Genomic DNA, 18402 nt, shown 5'->3' on the forward strand with positions numbered 1-18402 from the left:
TCTACTTCAGAGAGCTAAGAGAATGGTTTAGATATAAAATGTAGCATGATCTACTTCTGACCAATATAAAAGCAGCTGAAGCTTGTACGGACAGACTTTGATTTCACAAACTCTAAGAACTAGTAAGGACCTGAAGGTTCCAGTTTGTAGCATTGAGTCAAGACACTAAGTACATTATCTGTAAGGAGTTCATGTCAAAAACGATGGTCAAACGAATGATATGCCACAGACCATACATCTCCTGTGCAATAGTCAAGTGGATGATCAAATGAATGTCTTTGTTCATTCATTTCTTGCAAGGCACTCAGGACAGAGTACATTGTCATCTTCTCAAGAGGTAGGATAGACTGAAAGAAAGTGGCTGGCCCAAAAATCCAATCCTCTATTTAATCATCAGTTGGTTTTGCCCTTCTCTGAAAGGACATGCACAAAGCTATATGTTATAATTACTTGTCTTCCTACAAATGCACCTTTTAAAGCAGGGATGTCATTTGGTTTGATGTTTATCCTCAACATTTTGTTATTTAAAACCCAGCAAGAAATGTTCTTTTGATGGACCTTCTTTCTTTTTCTCGGTGGTGAATCAGTACTCCTTGCCGCTCCTTCGACTTCCGTGTCTTTGGACTTTCAGGTGCATGTTTGGGAGCTGTTTTAATAGGTTATATTTTGACTGTGGTATTTTCCTCACTTTTTCTTGAGACTACTAGGAATTAGAAAGTGGAGCATATATGAGCTATGTACACTGGAATGTTCGTTGCTCAGGGATTTAATGGGCTACTGGAATACACAGACTTCGCCTCAGGTTTCAGCACGCACACTGTAAATCTTCTATACAGATTTTTCTTTTTTTTAAAAAGGAACATGTGCACATGATGCAAAAGTTCAAACAAATGACAGGGCAGCTTGGAAACAATAAAAATGTGATGAACTACAGCACAGTTATGGACCGGCCAAAGGTGAACACCTTTAAGCCTCATTGATTTTTATGGAAAAGTTAGGCAAGGGTTGAAATTTGGCTGGATTGCTCCTATGGAATTTGTAGAGTGTAAAAGGGTAACAAAGTCTGGGATAGTAAGGGACAATTTCCCTGAAAGTGTTGGCTGAAGCAGAAAAGGAAAAGGTGGTCCCTTTCACCTTGCCTCATGGCAAGACTGGCCCTCATTGGGTGGGGTGGGGCTCCTTCAGAAGGAAGGGTGGCATATAAATTGAATATATAATGATAAAAAATAAACAAAGAAGTGAGCCTATTGAACAGCTGGGCTTTATGCAGGGAGTCTATTTAGGAAGCATAAAGGTCCAAGTGGGAGAAGGGCATTCACACCATATGTTTGAAGCACATTCAATGCACTTTTAAAGCACATGCTTCCTCTCCACAGAGGATTCTGGGAGCTGCAGTTTCCCACTTGTAGACCTACAGTTCTCAGAACCTTGTTCCCATGATCATTTGGGGGAAGCCATGCACTTTAAATGTGCATTGAATTTGTTTAAAATATATAGCGTGGTGTCATGTTTTGTGGTGGCAGAATGAACGAGACCATTTCAGCACTATTGGAGAATTAGATTTTTCATCTTCCTTATGTTAAAAACTGGTTGCAAGAAGAAAGCCAGCACCTCAGCAAAGAACTGGGCTGGGACTTTTCTTCCGGATATGTAACCTTTTCTATTTGCAGAGAGGTTTTGTGTGTGTCTCTTTTTTCAACCTGGAGACACATTCAAAAGTTGTGTTGTTTCAGCTGTAATTTAAAATGGTACAGTCCATTCTGTCACCTTATTCCTCCCTCATTCTGCTGAATAATAGACTGTTTTATGTTTCAGAAGCCCTAGTAGGTGTTACTCAATAAAGGAAGAAGATGGGTTTGAGGGACTTTGAAGCTGCATATTTATCTGTGCCCAGAAAGCCATCCTGGCTCCTATCATGTTTTGGGTGAACATCTGCACAGGGAAGCCTCTTGTATCCATGGAGGTTCCCTGTGCACCTATTTTCCAAAGCATTTCTTGTATAAAAAATAAAATCAAAATCAAAATATAAACATTACAATGCCTATGGTAAAAGAAGGAAAGACAAGCAACAGAGATAACACTGATCAAGATATTAAAAAAAAAATACCAAGTCGTCACTTCATAGTATATTCCAGAACAGGTCCTATTCATGGTCAGCACCTGCGTCATCTCAGATGGCAGGAGGAACCACAAAAGGGCTTCTGGTAAGGATCTTAGGACCTAAGCAGGTTTGTGAGGCAAGAGGTAAGTAAGTAAGGCTTGGAAAGTTAAAACCAACATCTTAAATTGAGCTTGGAAACAGGCCAGAAGCCATAGGCCTGGTCCCAGTTAGCATCTCAGCTGCAATGTCATACTAAAGGTAGTTTATGAACCACCAATGAAGAATAAAGTGCAGTAGGCCAAATACGATTTTGCTAACTAGAAAATAACAGACATTGGAGAAATAATCACCATTTTTAAGACAGGGCTAAGGATACTCATCTCCATTCTCTTTACTTGCGTCTATTATTTGTTCGGTGTATTTTTTGACTCATTTCCTCTTTTGCTTGGAAATATTTTACCCAAATTTAGCTGTTGCTCAATATTTTTTCCATTTCTTAGGAGACTTCAGCTCTCCTCCAGGCTCCTCATATCATTGCCTGTCTACAAGTGGAGTTAAGATGTGTTTTCTATGAAGTGCTGAAGTCTTTCAGCTGATAGCTCATAACTGTGTTCCTAAGCACACCACATTGGAAGCAAATCAATAGGACCTGACATCTGGTTGGCTCTTGTGAAAACAGAGTCATAGACTAGATCCAGCGGTGCTTCTCTTATGCTCTTATTCTAACTTGAAAGGACATTTCACGTATGCAAAAAGGCACTTTCAAACTTTCACAAAGAAACAAATTACATCATAAAGCAATGCAATGATAAATGCATCTTAGCATTTAATGGGATTAAAAGAGATTTAGCACTCACACACTGTGGTTTTGTTTTATGATTTTAATTGTATGTTGTACTTAGTTGAATTGTGATGTTACTGTAACCTACCCTAGAATCATTTGCTGAAGAGCAGGCCATAAGTACAACTAATAAAAATCAGTTTTATAATCTTATCCATCAGCTCTTCTAGTACCAGCAATTAGAACAGTCCCATGTGCACACTGGGTTTCTCATTGGAATACAAGACTTGCAACAAATTATATATAAAAGGAAACAAAATACAGTTCAACTGTATCAGTAGCATTTTCCTGAAGGTACTCATACACATTTGCTGTATGAAGGTCAGGTGTGCAGAGCAAGGAGAATGAGTATCTTTTGCTGTCACCATGAAGCTCTTTTTGGCAGCAAATGGCTTCACCTGAAAGAACATTTCCACCCTTATTCAGCCCAGACACGGAAGTCCAGTTCTGAGGGCCTTCTGGTGGTTCTCTTATTGCAAGATCTGAAGTTACAGGAAATCAAGCAGAGGGCCTTCTCAGTAGTGGCACCCACCCTGTGGAATGTCCTCCCGTCAGATGTCAAACAGATAAACAACTATATGACTTTTAGAAGACATCTGAAGGCAGCCCTGTGCAGGGAATTTTTTATGTTTGAGGTTTTATTGTGTTTTTAACATTTGTTGGGAGCCGCCCAGAGTGGCTGGGGCAGCCCAGTCAGATGGCAGCATACAAATAATAAAATTGTTCTTGTCGTTTGAAAGGAAACAGCAACTTGCTATGACTGCTCCTAGAAACAAAATAGCACAGGTGTGCTGGAATGTACCAAAATGGGAAAAAGGAAGCGTCATCAAAGATGTCAGAAAGGCACAATCTACGGAGACTGAATAATTTCACTTTCAGCTGTTTTTTGGAACTGCTACCTTTCACACCTATACTAGTTTTTACTGTACTTATTAGATTTTTTTTTCCAGTTAGAAAAAATCTACATAATCCAAGGGCAGGGGGGAACTGAGACATGTTCAAATACAGCTTGACATTATGTGAAGGTACACCTAAAAATGAGGGCTTGGGGAACTCCAGATGTGTCATAAAGCGCAGGACTAGAAGTGCCATGGCTTTCAAGTTCCAGTAGTATATTCTTCTTGGCTTTTAGGCTGCCTGTTTATTAAGATGTGGCAACACCAGTTTGCAGGTGGGGAGGGAGTTACGTGCATAATCTGTAAACTAGGGGGAAAGGAAGGGGCTTGGCAAAGTATGTAAGGAAGGCATGCAGTGATGAGAATCCCCAGTGTAGATGGAAGCAAGCTAATTCTCTCCTTTCTTCCCCAAATTTTGAAAATTGGCCTAAGACTTCAGTGGAACTTCTCCAGCCTCAAACTGAGCATGAACCATTGAGTTTTGGAGCTTCACTTCACAGCTGTGATTCTTCATGACTCCATTTTTCACATGCTTGTGGTTTTTAATATATCAAAAATGGCTTACAGTAACAAGAGAAGATAAACAACGGCTATCAGTTAAGCAAGGAATGGTAGCGTCAATTTGTAGTTGTCCAAATCTGTAAATAATGGAAAACAACAAATAGTTTCTAAGCTGCCTCTTCTTCTAGAAAAGAAATAGCTTTGAAGGAGAAAGCCTTTTCAGGCACGACCCCACAAAACATGGGCTGCAGGGGGTGGAGTTGGCAAGGATCCATCTGGAGAACAGCATGACAATGTATGCATGATAATGTCATAATAGGGCTAAGAAGATTTAGATATGGCTGAAACAGACCTGGAAGAACAGATTCATGCCAATAAAGAGATTATGGGAGGAATTCAGTGTAGTGCTATGAAAAATTGTTTCATCAGTGCAAGGTTGTCAACTTGTTAGAAGGAAGGGTCTTCTTCTCCCAACCCCCTGTATTCTTGGGGATTCTCCTGACCCTCCCAGACCCAATTTCAGGGGACAAGGGGGCTGCAGGGAGGGGGAAACCCTATTGCGCTACTGGAAATCCTTGCATAGGCTTCCTCTAGTGGGACTCATTTATTCACTGAGTCCCACCCAAAGACTCAATGTTTTAGTATTTGCAAGTAGGCCTTGAACCCTAATTGTTTGATCAGCTTGTTACAGAAAAACAAGTGACATATGTTGGAATTCACTGATGAGATTTATCAGGTAATTTCACACTTTTTCTCTCTCCAAGCAGCTGCAAAATCTGAAATAGGTTCCCTTCAATCCACACAATAGCCATTGGCTTCTACAGAGTGAAAATTTCATTAATGGAAAATGCGCTACATATGTTTGCTCTTACTGAGATTTCAGTGTTTGAGGGTCAAGATGAATCATTGCCACAAATTAACTGATTCCAAGGCACACAATTAGTTTCTTGCATAGATCTATGGGAACCAAGTTCTTCTGAAAAATCAGGTCATGGCAACGACAAGCTGTACTAACATCATTTGATGAGAAAGTTGTGACCCTTCTTTTCCTTCTGATTTTGGCCATTCATGTCTTTCTTAATGCTGGATGCTCTCTGTGGTACTGCCTTTGATGACTGCTTTCTCACAGTGATACACTCCTTTTCCTGGGTCTGCTCTGGCATCCTGCCACCTTCTGTGCGAGTGAAGAAGCTGCTTTTGATCTTTTTGACTATTCATATTATAGGGCAGAAGCTGATATCTTGTCCAGAGGGCCTCACAATATGCTCCACCAACTCAAAGGGGCATCGCCATCATCAACAACCTGCCATCAGTGTGCATAGCACTGGTTTCTTTTTAAATTTATTTTTATTAAAGATTTTCTTGGTTTACAAAAGTACACGCCTTGCCTCTTTTTTCAGGTTGTACAGTCTTTCTTACAAATCAGTTACATTTGTTGTGAGACATTAGTGTTGGGTACAGTCTAAGGCTGGGGAAGAAGAGGGGGGAGAGGAGGGGGAGGAGGCTTATATTCTTTCATATAGTGTACGTGTGGGGTTTTGTGTCAGCGTCAACTGTGTAGGTTCTCTTTCTGTTCATTTATTACATTTCCTTGGTAGTGAGAGGTATTGGGGGGCAGGGTGTGGTTGCTTGTCTGTGATTGGATGCAGTGAGGTTTGTTTGCATTTGTGAGGTGAGGGAGGGCTTGTTAGGTCAGGTAAGCCAGATTGATTCCTATGCTGTCAGTGGATTCTTGTTGTTGTCTTGTTGGGCTGTGTATGTGATAAAGGGCAGCCATACCGGGGTGAAGGTGCCCTCTTCTATTTGTCCCCATGTCAGTTTCAGTTTATTGGTTAGCTTTTCTAGTAAGGCCGTTTCCCATACAATTTGATACCACTGAAGAGGACAGGTTTCTGATCAGAGGGCTTGTGATCAATAATTCAACACAGGGAGACAACAGCAGAAGGGGAAGAAAGAGAAGGCAAGGAAGAAGAGGGGAAGAATATGTGTTTCTACAGTAACAATATTTATGCGTAGTTACTTGGATGTTTTCACACTAGCCTTCATGCAAGGTTTTGGGTATATGGAAAGGAAGAATCTGAATTCTGGCCTTGATCTCTAAGGTTATTATTAATAACACAACGCTTAGCAGTAATACAGTGGCATTCATTCATTCTTATAAAATTGTGTACCAAGGTACCCGCAACGAGTCTTTCCCCCACTGCCCCCTCCATCAGGAGGTGGCAATGGTGGTTCCCTCCCCTCACCAAAAGTACATATAGCTGGAAGGATGACACTGTGCCCCACTTCCTCTTTCAGTTCTAAGTGCTTTTGAAGTCTGTGTTTGGCTGAAGTTAACAGAGAAGCTAAACAGAAAATGAAGTGACCAAAATGGTAGGAAAGAAAGGAGAGCAGTCTTGAAAACTAGGAGGGAGAAAACCAGAGGAGTCAGGGGTGAGAAGGAGGAGGGAGAGAAAGATGGCATGTACACACACACCCTTTAGCTGGTATTTAATTATGTTTTACAAAGAGTAGACCCATTGGAATTAATGTATCTAACTTAGGGCTCTTCCACACCTCCCTTTCCCCTGCCACTTTCCCCAGGGAAACCCACTCTTTACCACTGAACCAGAGCAAACAGCAATTGTGTTTTCTGTGGATTGCTGTTTGTTCCAATTCAGCAGTAAAGAGCATGTTTTCCGGGGGAAAGCAGCTTATACCTATTTCTAGAAAGCACAGGGCAAGTGGGAAACAAATCAGACCCATGCTTTCTAGGCATGGGACAAGCAGAAGTGTGGACAAGCCCTATGTTATGTTCATTAACTTCAGTGGGTCTACTCTGTGTAAAACTAAAATGAGTATCACTCCCTGTCTCAGTTGATTGAATTGTAAAAATCGTGGATCTTTCAAGCACTGCTATGATTCCAAAACACAGATCTGAGCTATGGATCTTTATGGATCCTCATTTTTTTTAACAAAGGGCATGATTCATCTAAGTTGTTTAGTGCACAGAACAAGGTGAAGCAGGATTCCCCCCCCCCATCTCCCATCCCATATTTCCTTCACAGGCCTACAGTTCCTGGAGTGGTTTAACAATCAATCACTCTTCCCAGGGAACTCTGGGAATGATAGCTCTCTGAGGGGAATAGGGGGTCTCCTAACAATTCCCAGCTAACTATAGTTCCCAGTAATCTTTGGGGGTAAGCCATGACTGTTTAAAGTGGTATGATATTGTTTTTAAATTTATGGTGCAGATGGAGCCTAAAGCTGTTTTGGAATCAACACACAGCACTGGAACATTAAAAGTACCATTGGCTTTGCTGGCTGGTGTCAATGGCAACTGTTTTCCAAAACATCTGGATAACACCAGGTTGGGGAAAAGGCTGGTCTAGATCTAGCTACCATAGTTTGTCAAACAATGTTATCTACTAAAATATATTTTGGGGAGGTGGGAGGAATCTGGAAAGCTGCTTTCGAAGAAAAGCAACAACTTTCTGACAATATTTCCATAGAGATAGTTACAACATCTACAGGGTTGCCAAATTTGAAATCAATATATTTCTGCCAGCTTTCTTGCTCTCTCCCCTCTTGCACCCTGACTTTGAAATACCAAACATGATTAGATCATGCTATGAGATTATTGTTTGCCAATGTTCATGTTTTAAATCATGCTGAACTATGTAACCTTATTGAAAGAATCTTCAGCAGACAAATGCTTGTTTTACACTGAAATAATGAAGGGGGAAAACCTCTGTCGATTTAGTCAGGAGTTAGAGGTACTTTGCAATTTAACACAATAGTTCAGAACTATTTCACCACTGATAATTTACCAGTTTACACTGGAACTATGTTATGTGTGAATTCACTAGAGTTCAAAAATAGTGGGCTCACAATGGTCTGGTTCGCACATAATGTTAAGCCAAGCCATGGTGTAATGTGCATTCTGGGGAGGACATTGAAGCCACTTCGCTCCTTGGTTGTTTTTTTGTTGAGGTAAACCATGGTCTAACCCAGTTTGTTCTCCAAACCTGGGCTTGTGATTCAACTCTCTCCAAGCTATCCCAAGCAGTATCATAGAATCATAGAATCATAGAGTTGGAAGAGACCACAAGGGCCATCGAGTCCAACCCCCTGCCAAGCAGGAAACACCATCAGAGCACTCCTGACATATGGTTGTCAAGCCTCTGCTTAAAGACCTCCAAAGAAGGAGACTCCACCACACTCCTTGGCAGCAAATTCCACTGTCAAACAGCTCTTACTGTCAGGAAGTTCTTCCTAATGTTTAGGTGGAATCGTCTTTCTTGTAGTTTGGATCCATTGCTCCGTGTCCGCTTCTCTGGAGCAGCAGAAAACAACCTTTCTCCCTCCTCTATGTGACATCCTTTTATATATTTGAACATGGCTATCATATCACCCCTTAACCTCCTCTTCTCCAGGCTAAACATGCCCAGCTCCCTTAGCCGTTCTTCATAAGGCATCGTTTCCAGGCCTTTGACCATTTTGGTTGCCCTCCTCTGGACACGTTCCAGTTTGTCAGTGTCCTTCTTGAACTGTGGTGCCCAGAACTGGACACAGTACTCCAGGTGAGGTCTGACCAGAGCAGAATACAGTGGCACTATTACTTCCCTTGATCTAGATGCTATACTCCTATTGATGAGGCCCAGAATTGCATTGGCTTTTTTAGCTGCCGCGTCACACTGTTGGCTCATGTCAAGTTTGTGGTCAACCAAGACTCCTAGATCCTTTTCACATGTACTGCTCTCAAGCCAGGTGTCACCCATCTTGTATTTGTGCCTCTCATTTTTTTTGCCCAAGTGCAATACTTTACATTTCTCCCTGTTAAAATTCATCTTGTTTGTTTTGGCCCAGTTCTCTAATCTGTCAAGGTTGTTTTGAAGTGTGATCCTGTCCTCTGGGGTGTTAGCCACCCCTCCCAGTTTGGTGTCATCTGCAAATTTGATCAGGATGCCCTTGAGTCCATCATCCAAGTCGTTGTTAAAGATGTTGAATAAGACTGGGCCCAAGACAGAACCCTGTGGCACCCCACTAGTCACTCTTCTCCAGGATGAAGAGGAACCATTGATGAGCACCCTTTGGGTTCGGTCAGTCAGCCAGTTACAAATCCACTGAGTGGTAGCATAGTCAAGACCGCATTTTACCAGCTTCTTTACAAGAATATCATGGGGCACCTTGTCAAATGCCTTGCTGAAATCAAGGTAGGCTACATCCACTGCGTTCCCTTAACGCAGGTTTGTTCCAAGTAACCAAGGTTTGTTCTTGGTGTACAGCTTCTTGTGGTTTCTCTGGGAGAGCCAATTATGAGTCAGAGTTTGGATGACAAGCTAAGCCAGTCCATGGCTTAGGCTACTGCAGTACTGCAGCAAAATGGCTGAGGAGAAAAGCAGTCACAATCCCCTCTCACACATTTGCGCTAAACAATGGTTAGGCCAATACAACATTAATGAGCTTGTAGTAGTAGTAGTAGTGCTAGTGGTAGTAGTAGTAGTAATTTATTATTTATACCCCTCCCATCCCCAGCCACTGTGGGGAGCTAGATGTATTTTGAGGAGAGCATCCTGGCCTTTAGAAATGGTTTTCTGCTTGTAATTGAACCTGAGAATATTAAGTGCCTATTTTGGACCTGCGTGGGCTGCATCCCTCAGGGCCAACGTAGATGTGATGCTATACATCTTTATATTTTAACAAGATGCACATTTTTAAAAATAATGTTACAGTTGTGTCCTTGGGATGACTTCATGGGTAGAATTTTATCTGGGCTAGTGGTTTGGCTTCCAAGTGAGTGGAGCCTCTTCACTCCTTCCAGGCACCAAGCATCCAAGTAGCACATTTACCAAAGGCAAGATGGGGAGGTGCCTCTGTTCTGGAGGACCAAGCCCCTCCTCCCCCACCAAAAATTATCTCCTCTCTAGGAAGCCATCTCTGTAACTTAACCCTTAGACAGCTAAGCAGCATAAATAACCATCTGGGAATACAAGCCTGCACAAACCACTGCTGTTTTAAAATGTGGATTGAAAAAACAACAACTTGTATTTACATAGTTATTTTTGTAACTCTGTAAAATGACTTGGATACTTACTTATTGCATGGTATATAAATTGCCTAAATAAGTGTATTCTTAATTTTAGTTTGGGACGCAGGTGGCGCTGTGATCTAAACCACTGAGCCTAGGGCTTGCCAATTGGAAGGTCGGTGGTTTGAATGCCCACAATGGGGTGAGCTCCCGTTGCTTGGTCCCAGCTCCTCCCAACCTAGCAGTTTGAAAACTCCCATATTGCCCAAAGAAATACAAATAAAGCACCAACATTACCATCATTACAATTATTATTACAGTGGTACCTTGGGTTACAGATGCTTCAGGTTACATACGCTTCAGGTTACAGACTCTGCTAACCCAGAAATAGTACCGCGGGTTAAGAACTTTGCTTCAGGGTGAGAACTGAAATCGCGCAGCAGTGGCAGGAGGCCCCATTAGCTAAAGTGGTGCTTCAGGTTAAGAACAGTTTCAGGTTAAGAACAGACCTCCAGAACGAATTAAGTTCTTAACCAGAGGTACCACTGTATTAGCAATAACAATATCTTGCTGGAAACCACAATTAACACTACAAATATTTGCTACATAATTAACGCTACAAATAATGCTACATAAACTCAGGCACAGGCATTTGTGGGGTATTAATTTAAAGCAGTATCTGCATGATGACCACATTGTGTGTACCTTTTAAAGGAAAGGAATAAATCAGCTGCACAGAGGTGAGTGCATGGGAAGCCCAGAACACTATTCTGGCTTTTAAGTGCTCCTGGAGGAATATGAACACAAGGCTAGATATTGCACTGTCTGCCCATGTGGTTGAACCTACAGTTAAAGGGCAGCATGGGCATAGCCAGGATTTTTGTTAGAGGGGGCAGGCTTTTGTTGGGGGGGGCAGAACCTCAGATTTGCATTGATTTGCATTGATTTTCCATGAAGGGCAGTGCGTTTCTAGTTATTGTTCAGTCCTCCAAGTAAGTTATAAAAATGTTCACATCTGATGCTACAATGTAGTCTGGCATTTTCTTTAAAAGCTGTATTTTACAGACATGTGTTTTGCTACCTCTTTACCGAAAGGGTGCCTGAAGTCAGCAATTATGTGCTGAAGGGGGAAATAAAAATTAGTGATAATCTTTCATTAAACTGCTGCTTCTGCTCAAGCCTCGGGGCTGCATTCCATTTGAATTTAATTTGTGTTCAGAGATACAGATATGCTTCGGGCTCTCAGTGTGCTTACATTTCCCACCCTCCATCTCTCTAAATGGTTTCATCAGGTGGGATTATGACTGTCTGCATTTTAAGCATATTACTTGCCCCAAAGGACCTGGGAAGTGTAATTTGTTAAGGGTGCAGGGAACTCTAGCTCTGTGAAGGGTAAACTACAGTTCTTTGAATCCTGTGTGTGTGTGTGTGTGTGTGTGTGTGATTTAAATGCATAGTGTCACACCCTCCAACTTTGCTCTGATGAAAATTGGGACGTCTCATTCGATAATGATAATTTTACTATTTATACCCCACATATCTTACTGGGTTGTCCCAGCCACTCTGGGCAGCTTCCAACATAAATAAAAAAACACAATAAAGCATTAAACATTTTTAAAAAACCCTTCCCTATACATGATTGCCTTCAGACAGCTTTGGTGTCGGGTAACTCCATACCCTCACAACATTTCTCCAGTGAAAATAAGGACATCCTAAGGAAAAATGGGACATTCCGGGATCAAATCAGAAACCGGGACGGCTTCTCTAAATCAGGGACGTCCCTGGAAAATAGGGATATATGGAGGGTCTGTAGTGTGTATGCATAACTGTGTTGCTTCGGACAAGGACTGGTATCAGGGACAGGCATTGCGAGGCATCTATGAGGCCCACACCCTGCAGGGAATACCATGGCCATTCCTGATGCTCCTGGTTTTGCTATCCTGTTCACTAGTCCTGTCTAAGTACTCAAGTGGAATAATGGAGGTATTTAAATTAGACAGGAAAATTGGCTTCCAGGTGGAAAGATCCAAATTAGAAACAGAATTGTTAGAACCCAAGACTAAGAATTTGTCAAGAATGTATAACTTGCTGCTGAAATGGAATACTCAAGATGAAACGGTAAAATCGGCTATGATTAAATGGGCACAGGACGTTGGACATAACATTATGTTTGCTGACTGGGAACAGTTATGGACCACAGGTATGAAATTTACGGCATGTAATGCCTTAAGAGAGAATATTATGAAAATGATATACAGGTGGTACATAACCCCAGTCAAGCTTGCAAAAATCTATCACTTTCCCGATAACAAATGTTGGAAATGTAAAGAAACTGAAGGTACATTTTTTCACCTTTGGTGGACGTGCCCAAAGATTAAGGCTTTCTGGGAAATGATATATAATGAATTAAAAAAGGTATTTAAGTATACCTTCCCTAAGAAACCAGAGGCCTTTCTCCTGGGCATAGTCGGCCAAATGGTGCTAAAAAAGGATAGAACTTTCTTTATGTATGCAACAACAGCAGCAAGAATACTTATCGCAAAGTATTGGAAGACACAAGAACTTCCCACACTGGAGGAATGGCAGATGAAACTTATGGACTATATGGAATTGGCGGAAATGACTGGCAGAATCCGAGACCAGGGAGAAGAGTCGATGGAGGAAGACTGGAAGAAATTCAAAGACTATCTTCAGAAACACTGCAAAATTAAGGAATGTTAGAGTGATGATGGACTGAAAACAAGTGGTTTCCAGCTGCACAGGTTAAAGTTAAGGATAGATTAAGATTAAAGATTAAGATTAAAGAAGTTTAAAGAAATGGAAATTTGATTTTAAAAGGGGAAACTTTAAAGTTATATGATATTAAGATTAAAGGATTAGGTTTAAAAAAAAAAGTTGAAGTTATATATTATAACATTTTATTAAATTAAAGATTGGGATTAAAAAAGTGGAAAAGAAACTGCTGGACAAATAATGTGGATTGGAATACAAAAGAGGGAGGTATGAGGAAGTCCAGAAAATAAGTAACTTAAAATTGGAAATGGAAAAGAGAGTTTGTTTTTAATTGTTTTGTGTTTATATTGTTAAGTCTTGTATTGTTTTTTGTGTGTGTTGTTTTTCTCTTTTTTTGTTGTTGTTTAAAACTTTAATAAAAAATTATTTTAAAAAAAAAAAAGTACTCAAGTGGAATAGATGAACCCTGGTATCCTAGTTCTAGTGCTTGTTATCCAAACACTTCCCTGTCACTTGCCTTATGACAAAAAGTCAAAATTTGGGCTTGGTGGGTGGGTGGGACTGGGTTTGTTATGTAGGCAGCTTGAATTTCCCAGCACACTAATAGCCATGGATAGTCTTATCCTCCATGAATTTGTCTAAGGCTCTTTTTTAAAGCCATCCAAAGGGAGAGTGCTCTTGTGCTCAGGTCCTGCCTGGGGGTTTCTCAAAGGCATCTGGTTGGCCATTGACAATGGGATGCTGACTTGCATGGTCCTTTGGCCTGCTCTACCAGGCTCTTCTTGTGTTTGAGTAGCTAGCCATTTCTACAGCTTGTGGGAATACCCTATTGCATGAAAGGAGGAAGTAAGATGGTTCTGGATTGGCTTGGGTTTAAAAAGAAAAAGATGAGGAAGATCCTGAGGAAGAGGAGAATTTAAAAGGGAGTGAGAAGCAGCTTAATGAACAGAGGCAGGAACAGGGCTTTTTTCCAGTCAGAACCTGCCAGAACTCAGTTCTGGCACCTCTCAGGTGGGGACCATTGCCATTCTAAAAGAATGAGGGAGGCATTCATGGTGAGTACCTGCACCTTCCCTCACCCCCTAGAAAAGTAGTACTATTTCTCTCTCTCTCAAAATGGCAGTGGTGCGTTCCTGAGAGGCACCGGAACTGAGTTCTGCAAGCTTCAGAATCAACCAAACTCAGAATCTTCTGAAATCATTTTGCATCCCTTTATTGACTTCATTACATTGGAGTAGAATATGGCATTGCATCATCCAGAAGGTTTTCCATTGTTGCAGTTTATGAGACTAGCTGTGGTTCTATGTTTAACTACTTTCTAATTTAAGCAAAATTCTCTCCGTTCTATGTCACTTCGGATAGCACATGGCAGTGGTGGGTGTTGCATGTTTGGATACGGGATGGGGGAATCACTATGCGGGGGGAAACTATCACATCATATATTTAGCACACACATTTCTTTCTTTAAGCAGATTTGTATCCTGCCCTTCAATCCCTAGCCATCTTAGCTTCCCATCAGATCAGCTTTAAAATAAGAGCTGTGGAGTTCCTTTTTGTTTTAGAGATGGTTGTTAGAAGAATTAATGTATTAGAAAAGCCTGCCTCAGTGTCAGCTGAATGACATAACCTTTTGAGAATCTCCCAAACCCATAATTCTTTCATCTTGGTATCTGTCATAACGCTTTGTTTACATTCAGCACTTCAAAGCAAAAGCTTGCATCTCATCTACGGAGTGCAGTGGAATCATAAAAGCTGCACATAAAATGCAGGGCCCAAAGGGGGGCTGATAAATATATACAGGAAAAACCCAGAAGCCAAATGTTGCAGTGGGGTTCCAGAGGGCTGGTACACTAGATCACTGCCATGCATTATCTGTGGGGCTATGCTCCACGTTTGGGGGCAGTATGCTTCTGAATCCCAGTTGCTGGAAACTGAAGGAGGGAAAAGTGCTGTTGTACCAAAGTCCTGCTTTTGGGTTTCCCATAGGCAGGCACCTGATTGGCCATTGTGAGCGCAGGATGCTGGACAAGATGAGCAAGATCCAGCAGCCTCTTCTTATGTTCCTCTTGTATAGTTTAGTTATTAGTTGGTGATGAACTTACTTGTAGCTGGGTGGAGTCAGGAGATTCCTGTTGCTGTTCTGCTCCAGCATAAGAAAGACAATGGCTGCTTCCAGGCCATGCCTTTATTGATTATTCACCCCAATTTGTGTGCATAAAGTTTGTGGGGAAGTTAAATGACATTGGGCATTTATTGAGCATTCATTCTGATTTGCTTACTGTTATACCCGGGTGCATCATGCAAAGCTCATCCCTCTCTTTCAGGTCAGTTTTCTTATAGCGATTGAGGGAGATGAGTTTGTTGCACAAAAGCGCCAAATCAGCTTCAGCTTCCAACTTAAATTTGCCGCTATGTGATTGAATCACACCTCAATCAAACAGCAGCCTGGAAGCACCCAGTAAAGTTCCTGACTGCTGTGTCTCTCTAGAATTCTGCACATGTTCAGATGCAAAACAGCCCACATATGTCAAGAGTTAAACCTCGGCACAGAAAAGAGGTTCGAGGGATCCCTGCTGGCTCTGATGCAGCCCTGCTCCAGGTATCTTTCACAAGATACGCAAGGAGCTGCCCCAAGCACATTGTCCGCCCGTTTCCCCGCCCCTCCGCGATGACCTCGTGTCCCTTGCACTCGAGAAGCGCTACGCGTGTGTTGCTGGGCGTCCAACGGGTCCCTCCCTCTCGCTCCCCTCCCGCGCAGAAAGAGTTAAAAGGAGCAGCTGAGAGGTTTTTTGGGGGGTGACGTCGTCTTGCTTCTGGCCGTCTGAGGAGTCTCTTGAAGGTAGTTCCCCCTTCTGATGATGAGGGGAGCCGAGCCGAGGTCTGAAATCTGAGAGCCTTCACAGAAGCACCACTTGCAGAGGTCCCAGCAAAAGCTGCTCGCCTGCCTGCCTCCCTTGCCTTGCCTTTCCCTGAGCAGCAGCCACCCGCTTGCCCTGGGCGGCCTGACTCTGAGCAGCATGGAGAGAGCACCCTGGACCCACCTGGGACTCGCAGTCCTCTTGCAGCTCCTGTTCATTTCCTGCTTGCCAAGAGGTACTGTAAGTAGGCGACTCGCTTTCTAGGCATGCTTAACAGGACGGGTCTCTGCGGGGCCCCCGCCCCTTCTAGAAAGACCGGTGCATTTTTGGTCTCCCACCGTGTGGTGGGATTAATCCTGTAACCTTCTGGGACGAGTTTCCTGGGAATTTGGAGGAAAACAATAGGATCTGACTGAGCCACACTGCTGGAAATCTACTTCTTGCTAGGTTTCCCTGAAATAGTAGAAAAGAAAAACACCACCCCTTTTTCTTTTAGCAAAGTGTAATTTGTTTAGCTTGCCAAAAGGCAGATTTTCCTTTTCAGCCTGACTCCGAAGAAAGGAGGGGAAGACAAGCAAAACAAAAGCCAGATTTGAGTTCCGACCTGTGCTTTACTTTTGCCAGTACTGTTCAACTTTTTTTTTTTTTTTACTTCAAAGGGAAAATAGTGTGGAAGTTAAAAGGGGCTATTTTATTTTATTGCATGATTGTTGTTCGCCTGTTGGCCTGCCAAGCTGGCATGTATAGTGCCAAAATAGTTCTTCTTTCAATATATGTTTGCCGGAACTGTCTCCAAAGCGCGCTGCTTTCATGCCACCTTGTTTTGCCATGGAAGCCCAGGCACCTCTCACATTCCTTTTGTTGTTCCCAGAGTCCTTTGCAGTCCCTTGCAGGTTACCCTTCTGAGCAATGGGTGGGAAGGCCAGATCAACTTTTTAATAACTAATGGGCAACAGGAAACTCTGGAATCTGAAAGGAGGAAATCTGCAACGTCCCTTGGACAGTATGTTGACATAAAAAGGCACGTTGTGGCATTCTGTGGGACCCTTAGGCTTTTAGAGTAAGCAGTGGCCTTTTGAAATAAGGAACATAAGCATCCATTCTCCGGGTTAGGAAGCCTGCCGATTGCTGCCTCATTAAAGAAAAGAATGATGGTAAAATCACATGTACCAAGTAAACATTGCAGCATTCCAAACACCGAAGCTCATAGTGTGTATAAATAACTCCATATGTAAAGTTATGCATCAGGTCTTGCGCTCCACTTGAATGCATTTAAAGTCAAATGAAATGGATTTCCTGGGCAATTCCCCAGGGCCAGCAGATTCTGCTTTGGGGCCTTTCAGAAGTCTAGAAGCTCTGGTTGTGGTAAGCATACAAGAGAATTCAGGTAGTCTCTGTATTTGCCTCCAGAAAGTAGTTGAGCAGCTCCCTCTTAAGGGCTTAGTTATGCTGCAGTTTATTACTGCCCAAGCTTGTGCCTTCAGTGCTGAAGCAATCCAATAATAGCACAAGTGTAGCTGTCCGGTTACACAGTTGATTTAAGGAACAATAAAGTATTCCCCTCCCACCTCCCCAGTGCTGTGTGCTATGAACCAGGAAGAAAGTAAGGTTGTGAGAATACACAGTGAGTTTTTTGTGCAGACAAAGGCGATGATGATGGAGACTGGGGAATGGGGGGCAAGGGAGAAATAGACCAATACCTTACTAGGACAGGTCTGTTCTTGGGACTTCCTGCTCTGCTATTAGGTCTACTGTTCTTTTAGCAGGGACATTTGCCCTCCTCAAAGCAGTTTAAAAACGCAGCTTCTGGGAGTATTTAATACCAGCTCCCAGATGTTTTCAATGTAGATACTGCAATTCAGGCTACATCAACAGCACTCTGGCACTGTGAACATGGAACATAGATAAGCCCTAACTTTTTCCACCTCAGCGATGAAAGCAAAGATCCCTGGATAAGAACATTCTTGTGAGATACCCCTGCATTTAATTTCCTCAGATAGTAATCCGCATTCCTTCCATAGGATAAGCTTCGTCTGTTGGGTTAATTTCCTATTGCCAAAGCTGCCCTGCAGCCTAACAGTGACAGACTCTCTAGCAGAGTCAGCAATTAGTTTTACCTGCTGAGTCACTTTATAATGCATGGTAGTCAATGTTTCCTCTGATATTCAGCTGTGGCTTCCTTGCCTTTACCCTCTTTTAATTTTTTTGCTCCCCAATTCTACCTAATTGCTGTACAGTAAACACTGCAGGATAGTGATGGATAGGTGTGGAGAAACAGAAAAAGGGCCTCAATCTGTAAGGGTATTCCTGTTTTCATTTCTCTCCCCTCTACATGTGTATGTCTGAGGGCAGAGCTGTAGCTACAGGGGGCGGGGGCAGGGGGCTAGCCAGGTTTTTTGCTCCAGGTGAAACCTCCAGAGGGGCGCCATTGAGGTTCCCAGTCTGTATGTGTGTGTGTATGC

General features: G+C 42.4%; 1 protein-coding gene across 2 annotated transcripts in view; it reads left to right on the plus strand.

The window, feature by feature from the left end:
* The first annotated feature begins 15770 nt into the window (after positions 1-15770).
* Positions 15771-18402, plus strand: part of PAMR1 (peptidase domain containing associated with muscle regeneration 1) — a 54091-nt gene continuing 51459 nt past the window's right edge. Inside the window, exon 1 of one of the 2 annotated variants that reach the window (XM_080983273.1) lies at positions 15771-16175. In XM_080983273.1, coding sequence (XP_080839399.1) covers positions 16100-16175 — 76 coding nt within the window. In that variant the 5' untranslated portion in view covers positions 15771-16099. Of the gene's footprint in view, positions 16181-18402 lie in introns of both variants that reach the window. The other variant, XM_080983274.1, reaches the window with a different exon arrangement.

This window comes from Podarcis pityusensis (genome assembly GCF_964106645.2).
Source record: "Podarcis pityusensis genome assembly, chromosome: 1".
In the NCBI taxonomy this organism is placed as follows: domain Eukaryota; kingdom Metazoa; phylum Chordata; class Lepidosauria; order Squamata; family Lacertidae; genus Podarcis; species Podarcis pityusensis.